This window comes from Poecilia formosa, unplaced genomic scaffold (assembly GCF_000485575.1).
Source record: "Poecilia formosa unplaced genomic scaffold, Poecilia_formosa-5.1.2 Scaffold380, whole genome shotgun sequence".
Taxonomy (NCBI): Eukaryota; Metazoa; Chordata; class Actinopteri; order Cyprinodontiformes; family Poeciliidae; genus Poecilia; species Poecilia formosa.
Genome location: NW_006800319.1, coordinates 405,031 through 420,591, shown reverse-complemented (window position 1 = coordinate 420,591; position 15,561 = coordinate 405,031). Strand labels below are relative to the sequence as shown.

Genomic DNA, 15,561 nt, shown 5'->3' with positions numbered 1-15,561 from the left:
TGCATATATTTTTAAAATAAAAATATATAAAGATATATATTGATATTGATATCAATATCTTTATATTGATATATCTTTATATCAATATCTTCATATTGGTATATATTGATATCAATATCTTTATATTGATATCAATATCTTTATATTGATAAAGATTAAAGATCTTTATCAATAAGATTTTTTATCTTATTGATAAAAGATCTTTTTGATCTTTTGACAAAAAAGATCACATGATTTCATCTTTTGATCAAAAGATCATTTATCTTCTGATTTATCAAAAGATAAATCATGTGATCTTTTATCAAAAGATAAATGATCTTTTGATAAATGATCATTTATCAAAAGATATAGATCATTTATCTTTTGCCAGTAAAAGATAAAAGATAAATTCTTATAAAACACATTTTTTCATTTTCTTAAGAATGTAAAACTAATTAAATCACAATACTTTTATACATTATAAATATCTATATATCTCCATCAATTATAGGAGGAACAAAGGAAATAAGGAGACCTGAAAAACAATATGATCATGATCAACTATAATAAAATGCCATTTGCAATGTATACGTAAGAAATTTAATTGAACAAAAGTCAATAACAAACAAATGAATTAGGTACAGAAGAATAACCAGGGTTGTTAAACAGATACAAGCAAACATTCACAGTTTTGTTTTGATCGTGCCATATATATTATTCGGAGAGACTTTTTGTTGGTAGAGTCTTATATATAGGAAAAAATAAGACGAAATTATTTAATCTATCAAGGTGGAAATTTTCCTTCGACTCTAAAACGATAAATCATATTCATAGAATCACATTATCAACATTTTGTGAATAAAGCAAAAATACTTAGCACGCTATAGGTAAATGTTATCATTTAGTTTGGTTAAAAATAATTATTGCACTGTCAGTAACTTCTAATAGATGTTCTTAGTTGCCAAAGGAACACAGTAACGCCTTCATAAGCTCAGAGGTTCAAACTGACAAAAAAATGAGGGTGGATGCTCTCTGCTAAAATATTTCTTGCTGTCTTTCGTGTTCTTTCAGCAAACATTTGAGACAGAGTTGTTTTTGGTTTCACCACTTTGGTTTCACATTTACCAGTTGTTTTACCTTCAAAGTATTCTTAAAAGATTGTCTGTTAGTCTGCAGCTCATGTGACCAAACCAGCTGAGATGAAAAGTTAAAACTTGAGTTAAAATGTTGTTTTAACTTGAGTTGAGTTGAAACTCAAGTTAGAATGTTAAGTTTTAGCATTTTAACTCACAACAACCTCTACCTAACTAGAGGGGGGAGGGAGGGCTTGCGGCGGCAGCATGTCGGCTAGTGTGTGTTACCCAGAAAGCAGTTGGGCACAATATCGCAACACCGTGAGTCAAACAATGACTGGGGCAGCCTACTATATAAAGTACTCGGGGACCGCTTCTTTTTTATTACACATACACATTTGTAGAATACGGGAATCTACATTTAGCCAATTACGGGACAGGTGGCAACCCTAGTTTAAGGGGAAATGAAAAAGAAAATATATACATTACTTCACGGAAACTCATGTGTAAGGAAAAGGAAAAACTAAATATATATTTATGCTTTTATTTCTTATGTCAGTTTTGGCCCTCCATATATTTGATACTGCAATTATTTAAGGTGCTTTATCACTGAATAGTAATGTAATATTTTTATAAAGTAATCAATGTCATACCAGCCACAGTTCAGCCACAAACTTTTGTTTACTCAATAATTATCATTAAAAGTCATTTCAAAATAAATTTTGGGTTTTTTTCACATACTTCCTCTAAAACCATAATCTTTATGGTGTATTGACTAGTTATGTATATTTTAGATTTAACAAGAGTAAAGAAAGAAGAGAGAGAAAATTCTTTGAATAGTCATCAACATGATAATGCATGCCAATTCAAGCTACATAGAGCGGTAAGGAGAAGATGATGAGGATTATGATGAGGACTGGACTCCCCCAGCGATGCATGATGAAGAATATTCAGAGACCAACTATGATGAAGACTATGATGATCAAAGTGTAACCCAGGCCAAACAACTACCCTGGACACAGTCAGAAATTAATCAGTTAAGACCAATATGAAAAGCAAATAATGGAGAAAAATACTGTCAAGTTCAATATGTTGATGTCACTGCCAGGGTTTAGGAAGGCTCAAAGACCAGTTGTTGCATAATTCCATTCATATATTGAAGCACTTTGTCACTGATGAAATGATCCAGGGGATTGCAGAACATTTTCCACTGGTTCAATGCCAACAAATGAAGAAATATGTTCACTACCTGTCACACTAGATCACAATTAGGTTGTTGTCCTGGTTCAATCTGAAGCCCATTCACCCTCTGTCATTCTTCAGTCCATTTCCATTCCTCATGAAGCAGTCTTCCAGCCACTCCAAAAGTCATATAAGGGTTCTCAAGCCAGATATTGTTGAAGTTCATGGGAGGTTTTGCTCTTCTTGGTATATTATCAGCATTTTCGAAGTTCGGATCCAGAAAATGGTGCATGTACATTTATTGGCACACTGTTACAGTAACCATCATCAATGTTTGAAACCTCTACAGAAGAGATTAGCTGAAGCTACAACCTAAAATACTTTGGTTGGCACTTCTCCTACAAGTCCAAGAAAGATCAAAATCAAGTATGGTAGACTACTTTCCTCTCCTGAAGCAACTTCAACGGCACCCTGTAGAAGACCAAGCTGCAGTGTGCCTCTTGATGTGAGAAAGAATGGCATTGATCATTTTCCAAAATGGGAAGCCCAACAGAGACTCAAGCACTGTTCTGGAAATCACTTTTCACATTTCTACTGTAAAATGTTTAACGTACATCTTTGCCTGAACAAGGACAGAAACTCTTTTGGTGCCTACCACGATGTGAAATAAATGGCTGTAAAAAGTTGTTGGTGGAAAAGTAACTAAGAGAAAAAACTTCCTAAAGTGTTGCATACTTTCTAAATATTATAGGCAATATTTGTTTTTGCATCTAAAATTTACATTGTTGTGAGCCAAAACCCCGCTGTATCAAATGTGATACAAAAATATCTTATAAAATAAATGACATGGCAAAATTTTTTATTATTATTTTGCTTCAAGGCTTCATGAAGATCCTAGTTCTAAAAATTTGAATTTTCTGAATTGAATTTTTTGATGGGACAGGCTTTATAGGGTTAAGTACTGTAAATGATTTGCTATAAAATAATGAAAGAAATTTGGTGTGCTGAGCCCTCCAAGTTGTTTTTGGCTTTGTAAGGTTGATAACTTTGTTCTTGGTGGCTTATTTTTCCAACAAAATGTAATTTACCATCTAAGGACATAAATCAGCCTTTAGTTGGTTGGATGGGTAACATGGAAAATACATCGTTCATTTGAGGAAATATTTTAATTGTTATAGTTACTGCTCCACCAGCAAATGAAAGTGGTAAATTTAACCACTGTTCCAAATTATTTTGTATTGATTGTAGAAGAGATATGAAATGAAGATTAAGCAGTTCTGACAACCTGGGGGAAAATGTAATCCCCAGGTATATAATATGGTTTGTGCATAGTGTGATATATATGGTTTGGGGCGTCTCATGAGGATTTTCATGTCCTGGTTCCAATTCTGTTTTGAATTGTAGTTCCTTTTGTATTGTGGTTGCTCACTTCCTTTTGTCCATTGTGTTAAACTTACTTCCTGTTGCTGAGATCCTTTGTCACCTTTTTGTTTGGGTATTTTTAGTCGTTATGTTAGGTTGCTTTCCATTTTCTGTAAGTCAGTGATCTGTTCCTCTAATCAGATTCCTCTCGGTTGTATCTGTCCTCAATTTATGGTTTCCCAAACTTGCAACAAATTCTGCTGATCAGACATCTCACCTGTTTTGCATATCTGTAATCACAATTGCCAGCATTTAATGCCACTCTCTCGTGTCAGATCATTTGGGGGAGGGGAAGTTGTTGTATTTTTCTTACCAGTCCCAGGATGCACTGTAGTTTACGCAGTCCCAGCATTTCTGAGGCTTCCACTGGTTTCTGCCATCCAGCTAAACTCATGGAGTTAGTAAAAACATTTTAAGGTAGAATGGCATTGAACTGGATGAGGTACACATAAAATGACTGGCAAAATAGTTTTATTCAAAAGAATAAAAGTGGACCAAATTAATTTCCAGAAATTCTTTTTAGACTCGTAAGCAATACAGTGTGTTCTCAGTATAGAAGACATAAATCTAACAGACAGCATAGCTATGACAAAAAATATGTTGAAATCAGATCAGGGAGGACTCATATGATACATAATCTGTTTCCCATGGTAACATAGTACAGAAACAACAACAAAAAGTAAGTAGACCACTATCAGGTAAAAGATCAGTTTGAGGGTTTATCTTCAGAACATAAAAACAAATAGTGACAATGGAAAGTCCAAAAGAGCTCAGGTTCTTGAGAGACTCCTATTTTTCTTCCGTCTTTACATAACAGCACAGTAGTATTGCTTAGAATGTGAAGGACGTTTTTATATCAAACGTAATGCCCTTTCTTGGTCAACTGTTAATTACTGGCAGATTTCTGACAGAGGTATGTCCAAATTTTGTCATAGTGTGACTTATGGAGAATCAATCTGATGATTGATGATTGATTCTCCATATGTCACACTATGACAAAATTTGGACATACCTCTGTCAGAAATCTGCCATTAGCTTTTTTTTACCCATGGGAAGTAAAAAAAAATAAAAATACAAAATACATAATTTTTTTCCCAAAATCTATGAGGTTCTACAACCTTCAGCAGCAGCTTTATAAACATCCAGCCTGCAGGTGGCAACCAACCCCACAAAGCTACATATTAATGTGAGCAAAATAAGAGATGTAAACTGAAATATTTAGAATACAAGCAGCACCCATCTGTCCACCGATGCCAACATCTCCATCTTCTAACTTATCCACATCAGGTCATTGTGCTGATTAGGATTTACAAGATTTATGTGTAGCTCACATTCAGAACAGCATCTGTATGGCTGGGAAAAGTCTGCCATCTACTGGTTAAACTGTAGCTGTGTATGAAACAGATGTATAAAGTTTGTAAATAAAAGGTAAGCATAGCAAAACTGTCTGTTCTGACAGACTACAACTAACATCATCTCTACATAATCAGACAGAAAGTGTGCTGTGTTTTTCTGTATTTACCGCATTCTTCTCTAACCCCCTGTAGGTTTCCAGGGATCATCTCACTGCGTCTGATTCTGGTTTCTTCCTGTTAAAAGAGAGTTGTTCATTTCTGCCAACTACGCATGTTTGTTCAGTACTATTAGTAATATTATTCCACAAGGAATGGCTCTTTGCCAATAGCAATGAGTTGGTCAGGTGTTAGCACCTCAGGTGTTAGCACCTCAGGTGTTAGCACCTCAGGTGTTAGCACCTCAGGTGTTAGCACCTCAGGTGTTAGCACCTCAGGTGTTAGCACCTGACCGACTAAATGGCATTATAATTCAAATCAAACAGTTTGGTGTCACAATTTAGATCAGATGGGGCTGTCACTAAATCTAATCTGTCACTATGTTTGGATTGTATTTGGATAATTTATATTAAATATTTCAGGATAATTAGAGATGAATTGGAGCCGTGTGTCCTGCAGAAATTTTTCCCAGGACACGAGTTGGGAATGACGCCACACCTATGTTACAATTCAACAAAACAGCAAGATTTGCTATTTATTTCTGGTGCCAACTACCATTAGCTTTGTGAACAAATGTATGTAAAAAAAAAAACCCAACTAAAATAACATGTACATAAATAGAGGTTGTACAGAACTTAGGATGCCCGTCTTACAGGTATAACCTGTAGGAAGTGCAAATAAAGGATTTATGTTGGTCATGTCAACATCACTACATCCCCCAGCAGCCACATTGGATGTTTAAAGTCACTGCTGCTTGGCAAGTCTCAACGTTTCCGTTGGAATTCTGACTCGAGGAGGTGCTCTTGTTGTGGGAAACTGAAATGTTTACCACGAGTGAGTGAGTTTTGGACACTTGATTGTGTCCAGAGAACCTGATGGCATGTGCCATGAATGTCACTGGTGAGTAAAATAGGACGCAGTCATTACCCTAATGTAGATAATATAATGTGCTATTTTAGAGGTGTGTAAAGTTACTTGGTTTTTAAGCATACATGGGATTGACACCTGATTGGAGTTTGTATCTGTACAAGCCTATATATAAATTACTGGCATCTGTATGTTGGACAACCAGCTCTGTGTCACCACTTCAAACCACTCTGGATTGCTAACCCTTGTTAAACCTGTGACTCTTCCCAGGTTGGACGTTGTAATCCTTATTGGCTATTAAATCCCCCTAGATTACAGCAAATTCTGCCAGCTAACTCAGGAATACTTAATCTGAAATGATTTTCAAATCCTTTACAAAAACGGGTTTTGTCTGACAACTTTTAGATGTCATTGATTTTTTTTTTCTTTTCTGATGCACTTCGGGACTTTTTGTAGCTGCAGTCTGTCATGTAACTGCATTAAAAGTACTAAATAAACCCCAGTATGCTGCAGTCATGTGTTAATCTTCAACAATGCAACAGAATCTGCTGGAGACGAAGATGGATCTTTGAAGTTTCCATCTCTTGATGTTGAGGAAGGAATGACAGCTGAGAGAACAAACAGCTCAGCTTCCAGGAGTTAGATGTTACGTATAATGTTTGGGTTAGTAAAGAAAACCTACTGAGCCAATGCTGCTGTCCTCATAGTTGCTTGCATCTAGAGCCTGGACCAAATTAGAGTTCCAGACCTATACTGGTGACAGAGGGTATATGTTGTGGCAGTTTGAGTGTCCAACAGTCAGCCTAAACAATGGATGAAAGCCACCAGACAGAACATACCTCATGTGGACCTTTCCCACCAAAATATTTGCGATTCCATCAAGACGAATTTGGTCCTGGTCCTAAAATAACCGCTACCAACTCACCACCCGTTTTTCTGCTGGACCGCAGGGAAGAAACAACCAACACTGACTATGTCTTCCTGTGGTTAGCATTGGGCGACTTAATGACAAACAGAGCAATGAAAATGTATTTGCCTGTTATACATTTATTTCGTTTTGCTTTTCTGACACTCCTAAATGTTTCAGATAATCACACAAAATTAAATTTTGGATCAAGATGAGCAAAAAAAACACCAGTGTAGGTCGGAGTTCATGGTTCAACAGTAATGGAGGGAGAAATTGAACAAAAATGGCTTCCACCGGAGAGTTCAAAGGTCAGAACAACTGCTGACCCAAAAGAACATGAAGGTCTGTCTTACCAGAAAACATCTGGACGAAGCCCAAGACTATGGGCTCATCAGTTTTGTGAACTGATGAGGCAAAAGTGGAACTTTTTGGAAGGCATGAATCCAGTTACATCTGGTGTAAAACTAACAGCATTTCAGATTAAGAATATCGTAATGGGAGTTAAACACGGTGGTGGCAGTCCAAAGAATCTGGAGCTGGCCTGATTCCTATAGACCTAGATGACTTTCCGTAATCGATGGAATCAAGACTTTTAAGGTCTAATCCCACAGGCAAAATATCAACTTATCAATATGGGACCATAAGCCCAAGTACATTTCGGTTCTGCAGACGAAAAATGATCCAAAGTACTGAAGCAAGGCAACCTCAGAAAGACATTGGGAAAACAAAAAAGATGGAAGGGTGGAACAAGAAGTCACTAGCTTTAGAACGGGACCCATTACTTCTCCACATGGGTCCAGGTTCAGTCATAAAGGAATTCCTTTCCTTTATGACTGAAATCAACGTTTAAAACAGCTTTTTGAATTTACTCATCTGTGTCCAACATATTTTTATAATGATCTGAAACTTTTAATTGAGATAAAAAAGCAAAAACAGAAGGAATGTGTAACTGACTGCCAGGCATCTGCCTCACAATCAAAACTGTAAAACTACTATCAGGTCAGTGAGGGCTTGTGGGTGCACTGATCACTGATAGTGACCATAAAACATGTTGTGGACAACAACATGGATGGGTTAAATTGCAAGTCTACTGAAATATTCTCACTTCTGAGCAACATAAAACGTCCAGTTTTTGTGTACATGATCCACTGCAGCCTGACAATGCTACTGAAGAATCACCTCCAGTGTTTTGTCTCTGAGGAGATGTGTGGATTTGTGCAGATGCTCGTTAGATCTTACTGATGGGCAGCCAAAGATTCCATCCTGGTCAGTGCAGAAGCAGAAACTGAGGCCAGGTTACTCACAGTGTCTACCTTGGTGGATCGGTGCGTGTGGTCAGGGAGCTGGACCACGGATGAGGCCTTAAGAGTCAGCAGCAGAACAAACAAACAGATGAGACTTTTTCCAAGGAGATAGCCCTTCATGCTGCAGTGGCCCAAATGGGATCTGACGAACTGTTTCCAAATTGTAGATGGTGGGGGGGGAGGTTGCAACGGTCAAGGTGTCTGAGTTTTTCCTGGGTGGTAATTGGATCCACTCCGGACCTACAGTCCAGCCTGTCCTCAAAAAACGTTAAATCCGTATGGCGCAGTGAAGATTGGTCAACGCTGCTTTTGTTTTGGAATAAAATGAAAGTGCTCTGCTACACCAGGAGAAAGAAGTGAGGTTATTATTTAAAGTTGGCTGCGATTTTATCATACAGTCGAGTCAGGTAAGTCCATGTGACATCTGAGAGGTTCTGACCCATGGAAGAACAGCACAGGAGTGGGGAGAACAGAGCAGGGTCTGATGTCAGTTTTCAGCCAGTGACAATGCCAGAGCCGCCTGAAGTGCTGCCTCTTCATCGATGCTGTAATCCTGATGAAAAAAACAGACACAACAGCCGTTAGCTGTTTCTAGGAATTTTGCTCAACATGAAAACTAAAACTAAAAGACTGCGAATTTCTGCCAATAACTCCCACAAAGACAGAAAACTTAAAAACTGCCAAATTGTGTTTTCTTTTTTTTTGTTGTTTTATTTTTTTTTTTAATTTGCAGAATATCAACAACAATTTGTGCACATTTATAATGGAGACACAGGTGGCAAGTGACTGTCTGGTGGGGGAGCTCCAGTCAGAAGTTCACACCCAATCATCATGAGCATAAATCTCATGTTCAGTGGTGATTTTTGATGCAGTCTGTTATGATTATATAACATATATCTGCAATGAGGTTTAAAAGCAACAACTGGATGAACATGTTTGAATGTAATATGGACAGATCAAGTCTGTTAACTACTGGTGGGTGATGTGGACTTTGAATTTTATCCAGATACTTTGTGGTGCTATTGTGATAATGATAACAATTACGATTATTATGTCTTAGATAAATTTTTGGCACAGCCTTCATAGCGACACAAACAAAAATACTGTTCTTAAAAAACATTCCCATCTGAAATTGCTTCTTCAGGAAACCACTTACTGATAAAAGTGAGATTCATATCACTAAGTAACACACAGTAACTGAATTTAATCATATTTTAGAATTTACTGATATTTATTGATACACTTGTGGAACAAAAAGGTGGAGAAAATCAAATAAGTAACATTTTTGTTCTGTTTTTATTTAACATCAATAATTGGAATTTATCCAGATGACAAATCAAAATTCTAATCATGATGAGAAATTTTTCACTATAAGTAATAAACAATACCTAGCCCTGCTGTTAACTTCTTGTTAGCAGTCAAGATTCACTGTAGTGTGTAGTTTCTCTTTGTCAGCATATAAAGCATTTGTTTGACTGACCAATACTAAGTCAGAACCACAGAAAAATCCCAGGGACTCAGTGAAGATCAGAGATGCAGAATAACAGATTTTCAGCCGAGGAACTCTTTTGAAAACCATAAATGTAAGGACTACAAGTATTAACTGTTTTTTTTTTGTGGTATTTTCCATAGAAATATTACAAATTCTGTGACATTTCTTCAGGGCAGCTAATAATTATGACCTTTACTGTAACTAATTTCATCACCAATTATGTCATTTTCTATAATCTACTCATAATCTACTGCAGTGTTTTTAAATTCCGGTCCTCTGGGGCCACTGCCCTGCATATTTTAGATGTGTCTCTGTTCCAGGACACCAGATTCAAATGACCGCATGACCTCCTCTGCATGTCATCAAGTGCTGCAGAACGGACCTAAAACATGCAGAAACACTGGTCTACACTACAATAAAAACATGTGGCAGTGTTGCAGTATATCTACAAAACTGAGTTTAGTAAAATATGCAGCAACCAAAAAATAAATATTATCAACCAAAAATAAATAATATCAGGTAGGATTATAATTACATAATTATAATCCTATCAGGTAGGTAGGATCCTACCTAATATGTAGGATCCTACCTGATCCTACATATCAGGTAGGATCAGGTAACTGGACTTACAACAAAGGTGTCGTATGAAAACTTATGTCTGTGAAGAAGATGCTGCAGAAAGTTGGAGCTCTTATAGGTGGGGTCTCCCCATGGCATGGCTGAACACACTGGGCACACCTGTAGGAACAAAAACATGAGCGACCTCTAGTCAGGATGCTGGAGGAGCTGATCTAAAGTTCACAGCAACATAACGTCATTTGGTTAGAACTAGTCATCCAACACCGTCCAACATTCCTAACAGATTAGAAAACAGCTGCTTTTTTTTATTTGACGTCTAACCTCAAACAGCCAATCAAATTCCATCTAGTGTATGTCCTCACCACTTTGTTGGGATCATTGCGGTGGTTTTCCATACAGTGCTTCACCAGTTCCTGCTGGTCTAAGTTTCTGGCCCCACAGAACGGACATACAAATGTCGACCGGTTTGGAATATTGCTACATGCCAAAAGATACAAATGCACAAAAAAATGTCAAATCATTCCTTAGAAGAACAGATGCTTCTTGAACCATCAAATGAAACATGAAAGTGTGTGAGAACATGTGCGTACCTTGGTATAGGTTGGGATGTGGGAACCACAGGGACAAACTTGGGACAGTTGGCTATCTGCTCTTGTACTTTGGAACACGAGGAAATGTGGGACCTCATCTTTACCAGAGACACCTGTTGAACAGACCCAATATTATTACCTGCATGTCTGAAATGATGAGATCAGCTCTATGTCAGTCAGAGAAGATGGATATCAAAACATCATCAGTAACTCATTGGGAGATATACAGTGATCTAAGGACCAATGGCAGGATTTCTTTAACATGAAATAGTTATTCTGGACCTTTTTGCTGCAGCCCCTGCAGGGGGCTTTGTAGGAGGCCAACTGTTTCTCCACATTGGAGGAGCGCTCCACTTTTTTGGGATCGAAGGGTACACGACAAAGAGGGCAGAGGGGCGAGGCCACCTGAAGACATGGCTGCAGACATTCCCCACAGAACCTAAAAGACAAAGACAAGAGACCTCAGTTCATGAGCTTCACCCAGAGCTACTGAGAAGCCCACTGGAGTCACAGATATTGAAATATGATTTTATTGATGCTCTCAGAGACATTTGCATTATTAGATTTATTTTTATGCCATTTTCCCCACATTTAGTAAATGCTAGAATTAAAATGTCTTAAGATTCCTGTTTAATTCTTCGATTTGTTTTATAACTAGACTCCTGTTGATTTATTTCTGCCTGTAGAGATCAGAACAACAAACTCTAATAGCAGAATTATTAGAAAAACAAAAGAGAGAAAAGAGAACCACTGAACTCAGAGACAGCTTCCAGGAATATTTTTTCTGTGACATATTAAATAAAAACATTCTCGTACTTCCATATTAACTTTTTCATTTAAAAAGTGTTTGTCATCCATTTACTGATCTTATAAAAGATTGCCACATTCCATGTAAAATGTGGCAATAGTCTATCTTCACAAATACTAAGAAAGTACAGATGCAAGGTGATGAAGGTGTTTCGAGGGTCAAAGTTCAACACTGACAGTGATTACAAGAACAAATCTCAGCTGTTAGCTTTGTACATAGAAGGAACTGTAATACAGAGGTTATAAAATCATCTATATCACACAGTTAAATCCTGCAGCACAGCTTAATGCAAGAGCAAAAAAGTGTGCTCTGTGACAATTGGTTTCATAAAAAAATATCTTTCAGTGACAAAAGTACAGTATAAATAAATTTCCGTGACAGCATCATTTTTTTTCTACAAGCAATCTTCATTATGAGATGAAGGAAAGCAGAAACTACAGCCACGGTTCTGAATATCCAGTCCCATCGAGGAGCTTCTCTCATCTTGATGAAGGCAGAATTATTCTGAGTGAGAAGGAAAAATATAAAAAGAAGAATACTGATACATAAAACATGAAGCTATAAACATGGCGACATGAATGCAGGAGACATTTTTAGGTGATTTGGTTAATTGTGTCTCTAACCTTTTTTTATTACTGCAGGTACAATGCCATTTTGGGTACAGTAATACTATGGCAAATTCATACAATAAGGCAGAGGTTCCCAAACCAAGAGGCACCCCCTCTAGAGTGTGGGGCGCGCATTGCAAGGGGGGCGCCGGATGGATAAATGGGAAAACCCTGATGAGCGCTGTGTTTCGGGCGGGGGGGCGGAAGAGTATAACAGGGAGTCTCTAAGAGTCTCTCCACCTCCCCCAAAGTCTAACTCTCCCTATTGTAATCCACAGGGGGACTCAGAAAATGTTTGGAAACCACTGGGGGGGCCCAGGAGAAAAACTTTGGGAACCACTACAATAAGGCATGATAAATGAGGATGCTTTACAACAATTCATGTACAAAGCTTCATATATGAATGAAGAGGTTTTCTCTAAATCTTTCCTTGCTCCACAGACACAAATCCTAGTAACAGAAACATAGTATTAATGCTAGCAAAATTGAGCATGAATTAAATTAGGCTTATTTAATCAAAAGTGGAAAAAGGGCGGTAATAATAAACAGTAATAACACAAGAAGGATGAGAATATCAGACAAAATAAAACTAAAATTAGCAAAAAAACGATTATATTATGCTGTTCCAGCTAATATTTGGAAAACATCAATGTTAGCATGTGTAGATATGATGAAGAGGAGCAAAACTATATATTTATATTTATTGAGATTATTTTTTATTATTTATTATTATTATTTTAGTTATGCATTTGACTTACCTTCGAGAGTTGCTATTTTTAAACTTCCCTTTCTTTCTTTAAAAAATCACAAAAAAAGAAATTTGGATTCTGAAAGAATATTCTGATGCTAAAGAAAAAGATGATAAAAATTCTAATAACAATACTGATAGTAAAATCCTCAAAATCCTGAGTTAAAATAAGCTCTGGAACAAAGCAGACAATAACAATGCTACTAATATCACCAATTAATAGCAACCAGAATGACAGGCCATTTTAGTTAAGTGGTGGCAGAAAAACTTAATTTTTAATCATAAGTGGTGACCAAAAAGGCATGTCACAATAACACATTTTACTGGGCGATAAATTGTCCGAGACGTTATTGCGATTAGGGCTGAAATGATTCCTGGAGTGATTCCAGTACCTCGATTAATAACATTCCTCGAGGAAAATTGATCTACCTCGAAGCTTCATTATGTTTTATTATTTAGCGTTCCTTTATTTGCGCTCTCACTTCCGCCTGAGTTGTTGACGAAAGCTAAGTGTTAGCAGAATAACGTCCAATTTTTAACGTCGGCCTGGGAGAATTTTACTGATTCATGATAGTGTCCGGGGTTTTGTCAATTTTCGCGGGACCAATAAACATCCTTAAAATGACGGGAGCGATTAGGGTTGTCACCCATCCCGTAAAATACAGAATCGTCCCGTATTTGGCTGTTAAATGTTGCGTCCCGTATTGAACCGATACGGGACGCGATTTGTTCCGTGTTCTATAAATGTCCGATAGACACGCCCATAGACATCATATACGTAGACGCCTCATGGAGCGATGAGTTGTAAGTAACAGCGTCCCCCATCTTCTATGTGGCAGTAGGGCGATCAGAGCTCCTTAAGTCCTGTGCTGTGTTTCAACCGTTTTACGAAACAAACTGGATTCATTTGGCATTACCTTTCACAGGTAAGGATGAAAGATCAGAATCACTTGACTTTGCAGCCAGAAATTCGCTTCTAAACAACCGAAAAATATTTCCTATGTAGCTTAATTGGCCCGAAATAACCGCTGATTGTTAGCGTAGCCGCTAACGTTTTCATACTGTTTTCTAATGAGAGAGAGGTGATGAAAAACCGCTGATGAAAAAAGACCAGGGGATTTTGTGAGGAAAGATCAGTCAGGGTCAGAGCTGGAGCTGCTGTTCTTCAGTCTCTGTTTCCCAGCTCAGCTTCACCATGTCAGTATTTAGCTATAAAGATGCTACGAGTCAGAGCCCAACATGCTAAAAATGTCTTTTCTGAATGTGAAGGAAACATATATGTATTTTCTATTACATTTTGGATCATTTCTCTTTTATCCTTGGCTTTAGCCTGCGAACCAGGTCGTCTCAGAAGTCATTGGAGTTCTCCCAGTGTGACCAGCAGACTGAAGCCCTGCCTGTGGCCAGTGTTCCCAGTATAATAAATAAATGTTTTATTCTTTAACTTTTTGTGTATTTTTAAATATCTCAATCTGAAGTATTAGTGTATTAATACAGCTTATGTAATGAAATAAAAATAATTTACTCTGTTAGAATTATTTTCTCTCTTTGCTGTCAATAGCAGAGTTGATGTATACTGTAATATTTTTTTCTCTGGAAAAAAGTAAGAAAAATATGTAGTTTCATGTTTGACAATGACTGATTTATAAATCAAAAGTCATTTCTCAATGTATAAAAAATAAATACAAGAAAATGATTTGTTTCTTGTCTTGAAACATTAAATGTACATTAGATTATGGAATTATGTAAATATGTTCTTTAATTAAACACTGTAAAAGTGTGTCTGTTCATCAATGTTAATATAAAAATGATCAGAATAATTTCTATCAAATAAAAACATTGTGCTCTTTATTCAGAAATGCCCCAAAACAGTTAAATAATCACATCAAAAATTAGAAACTCTGTCTTTAGTAATTTCTTTGATTGTCAAAAATATCAATGTGTGTGAGAAAATGCGTCAATGACAAGAATTAATTTAAAATATTTTGTAGAACGGCAATTTCTGAAGTTCGGTCTTTTTACTTGTATTAGCTGACTGGCACATATTCCACATTCAATGTGGCGGACGCTGTGACGTATCGCAGCAACGGGCCTACCCGCTCCATGAGGCGTCTACGTATTCATGCATAGACATCAATACGTAGACGCCTCATGGAGCGCTGAGTCGTACGTAAAAGCGTCCGCCATCTTGTATGTGGCAGCAGAGCGATCGGAGCTCCTTAAGTCCTGTGCTGTGTGGACTTGTTTCAACCGTTTTACGAAACAAACTGGATTCATTAGGATTACCTTCCCCAGGTAAGGATGAAAGATCAGAATTACTTGACTTTGCAGCCAGAAATTCGCTTTTAAACAACCGAAAAATATTTACTATGTAGCTAAATTGGCCCGAAATTTCTAATGAGAGAGCTGATGAAAAACTGCTGTTAGAGGAGAAGTTCATTAAAAACCAGAGGATTTAGTGAGGAAAGATCAGTCAAGATCAGAGCTGGAG

At 37.2% G+C, this 15,561-nt stretch overlaps 1 protein-coding gene and 1 long non-coding RNA gene across 2 annotated transcripts in view; one reads left to right on the top strand and one right to left on the bottom strand.

The window, feature by feature from the left end:
- The first annotated feature begins 4,707 nt into the window (after positions 1–4,707).
- Positions 4,708–7,666, top strand: LOC107833414 (uncharacterized). Its single transcript, XR_001659162.1, has 3 exons — positions 4,708–5,355; positions 5,431–6,504; positions 6,659–7,666. It is a non-coding gene; the product is annotated as an uncharacterized LOC107833414 (long non-coding RNA).
- Positions 7,667–7,813: 147 nt separating this feature from the next.
- The window catches only part of rnf166 (ring finger protein 166), a 13,171-nt gene continuing 5,423 nt past the window's right edge, over positions 7,814–15,561 (bottom strand). The window contains exons 2-6 of the mRNA XM_007575552.2: positions 11,189–11,345; positions 10,907–11,019; positions 10,679–10,793; positions 10,368–10,475; positions 7,814–8,798 (exon numbers count right to left, since the gene is read on the bottom strand). Of these exons, the coding sequence (XP_007575614.1) occupies positions 8,733–8,798; positions 10,368–10,475; positions 10,679–10,793; positions 10,907–11,019; positions 11,189–11,345 (559 nt within the window). The 3' untranslated portion in view covers positions 7,814–8,732. The remainder of the gene's footprint in view (positions 8,799–10,367; positions 10,476–10,678; positions 10,794–10,906; positions 11,020–11,188; positions 11,346–15,561) is intronic.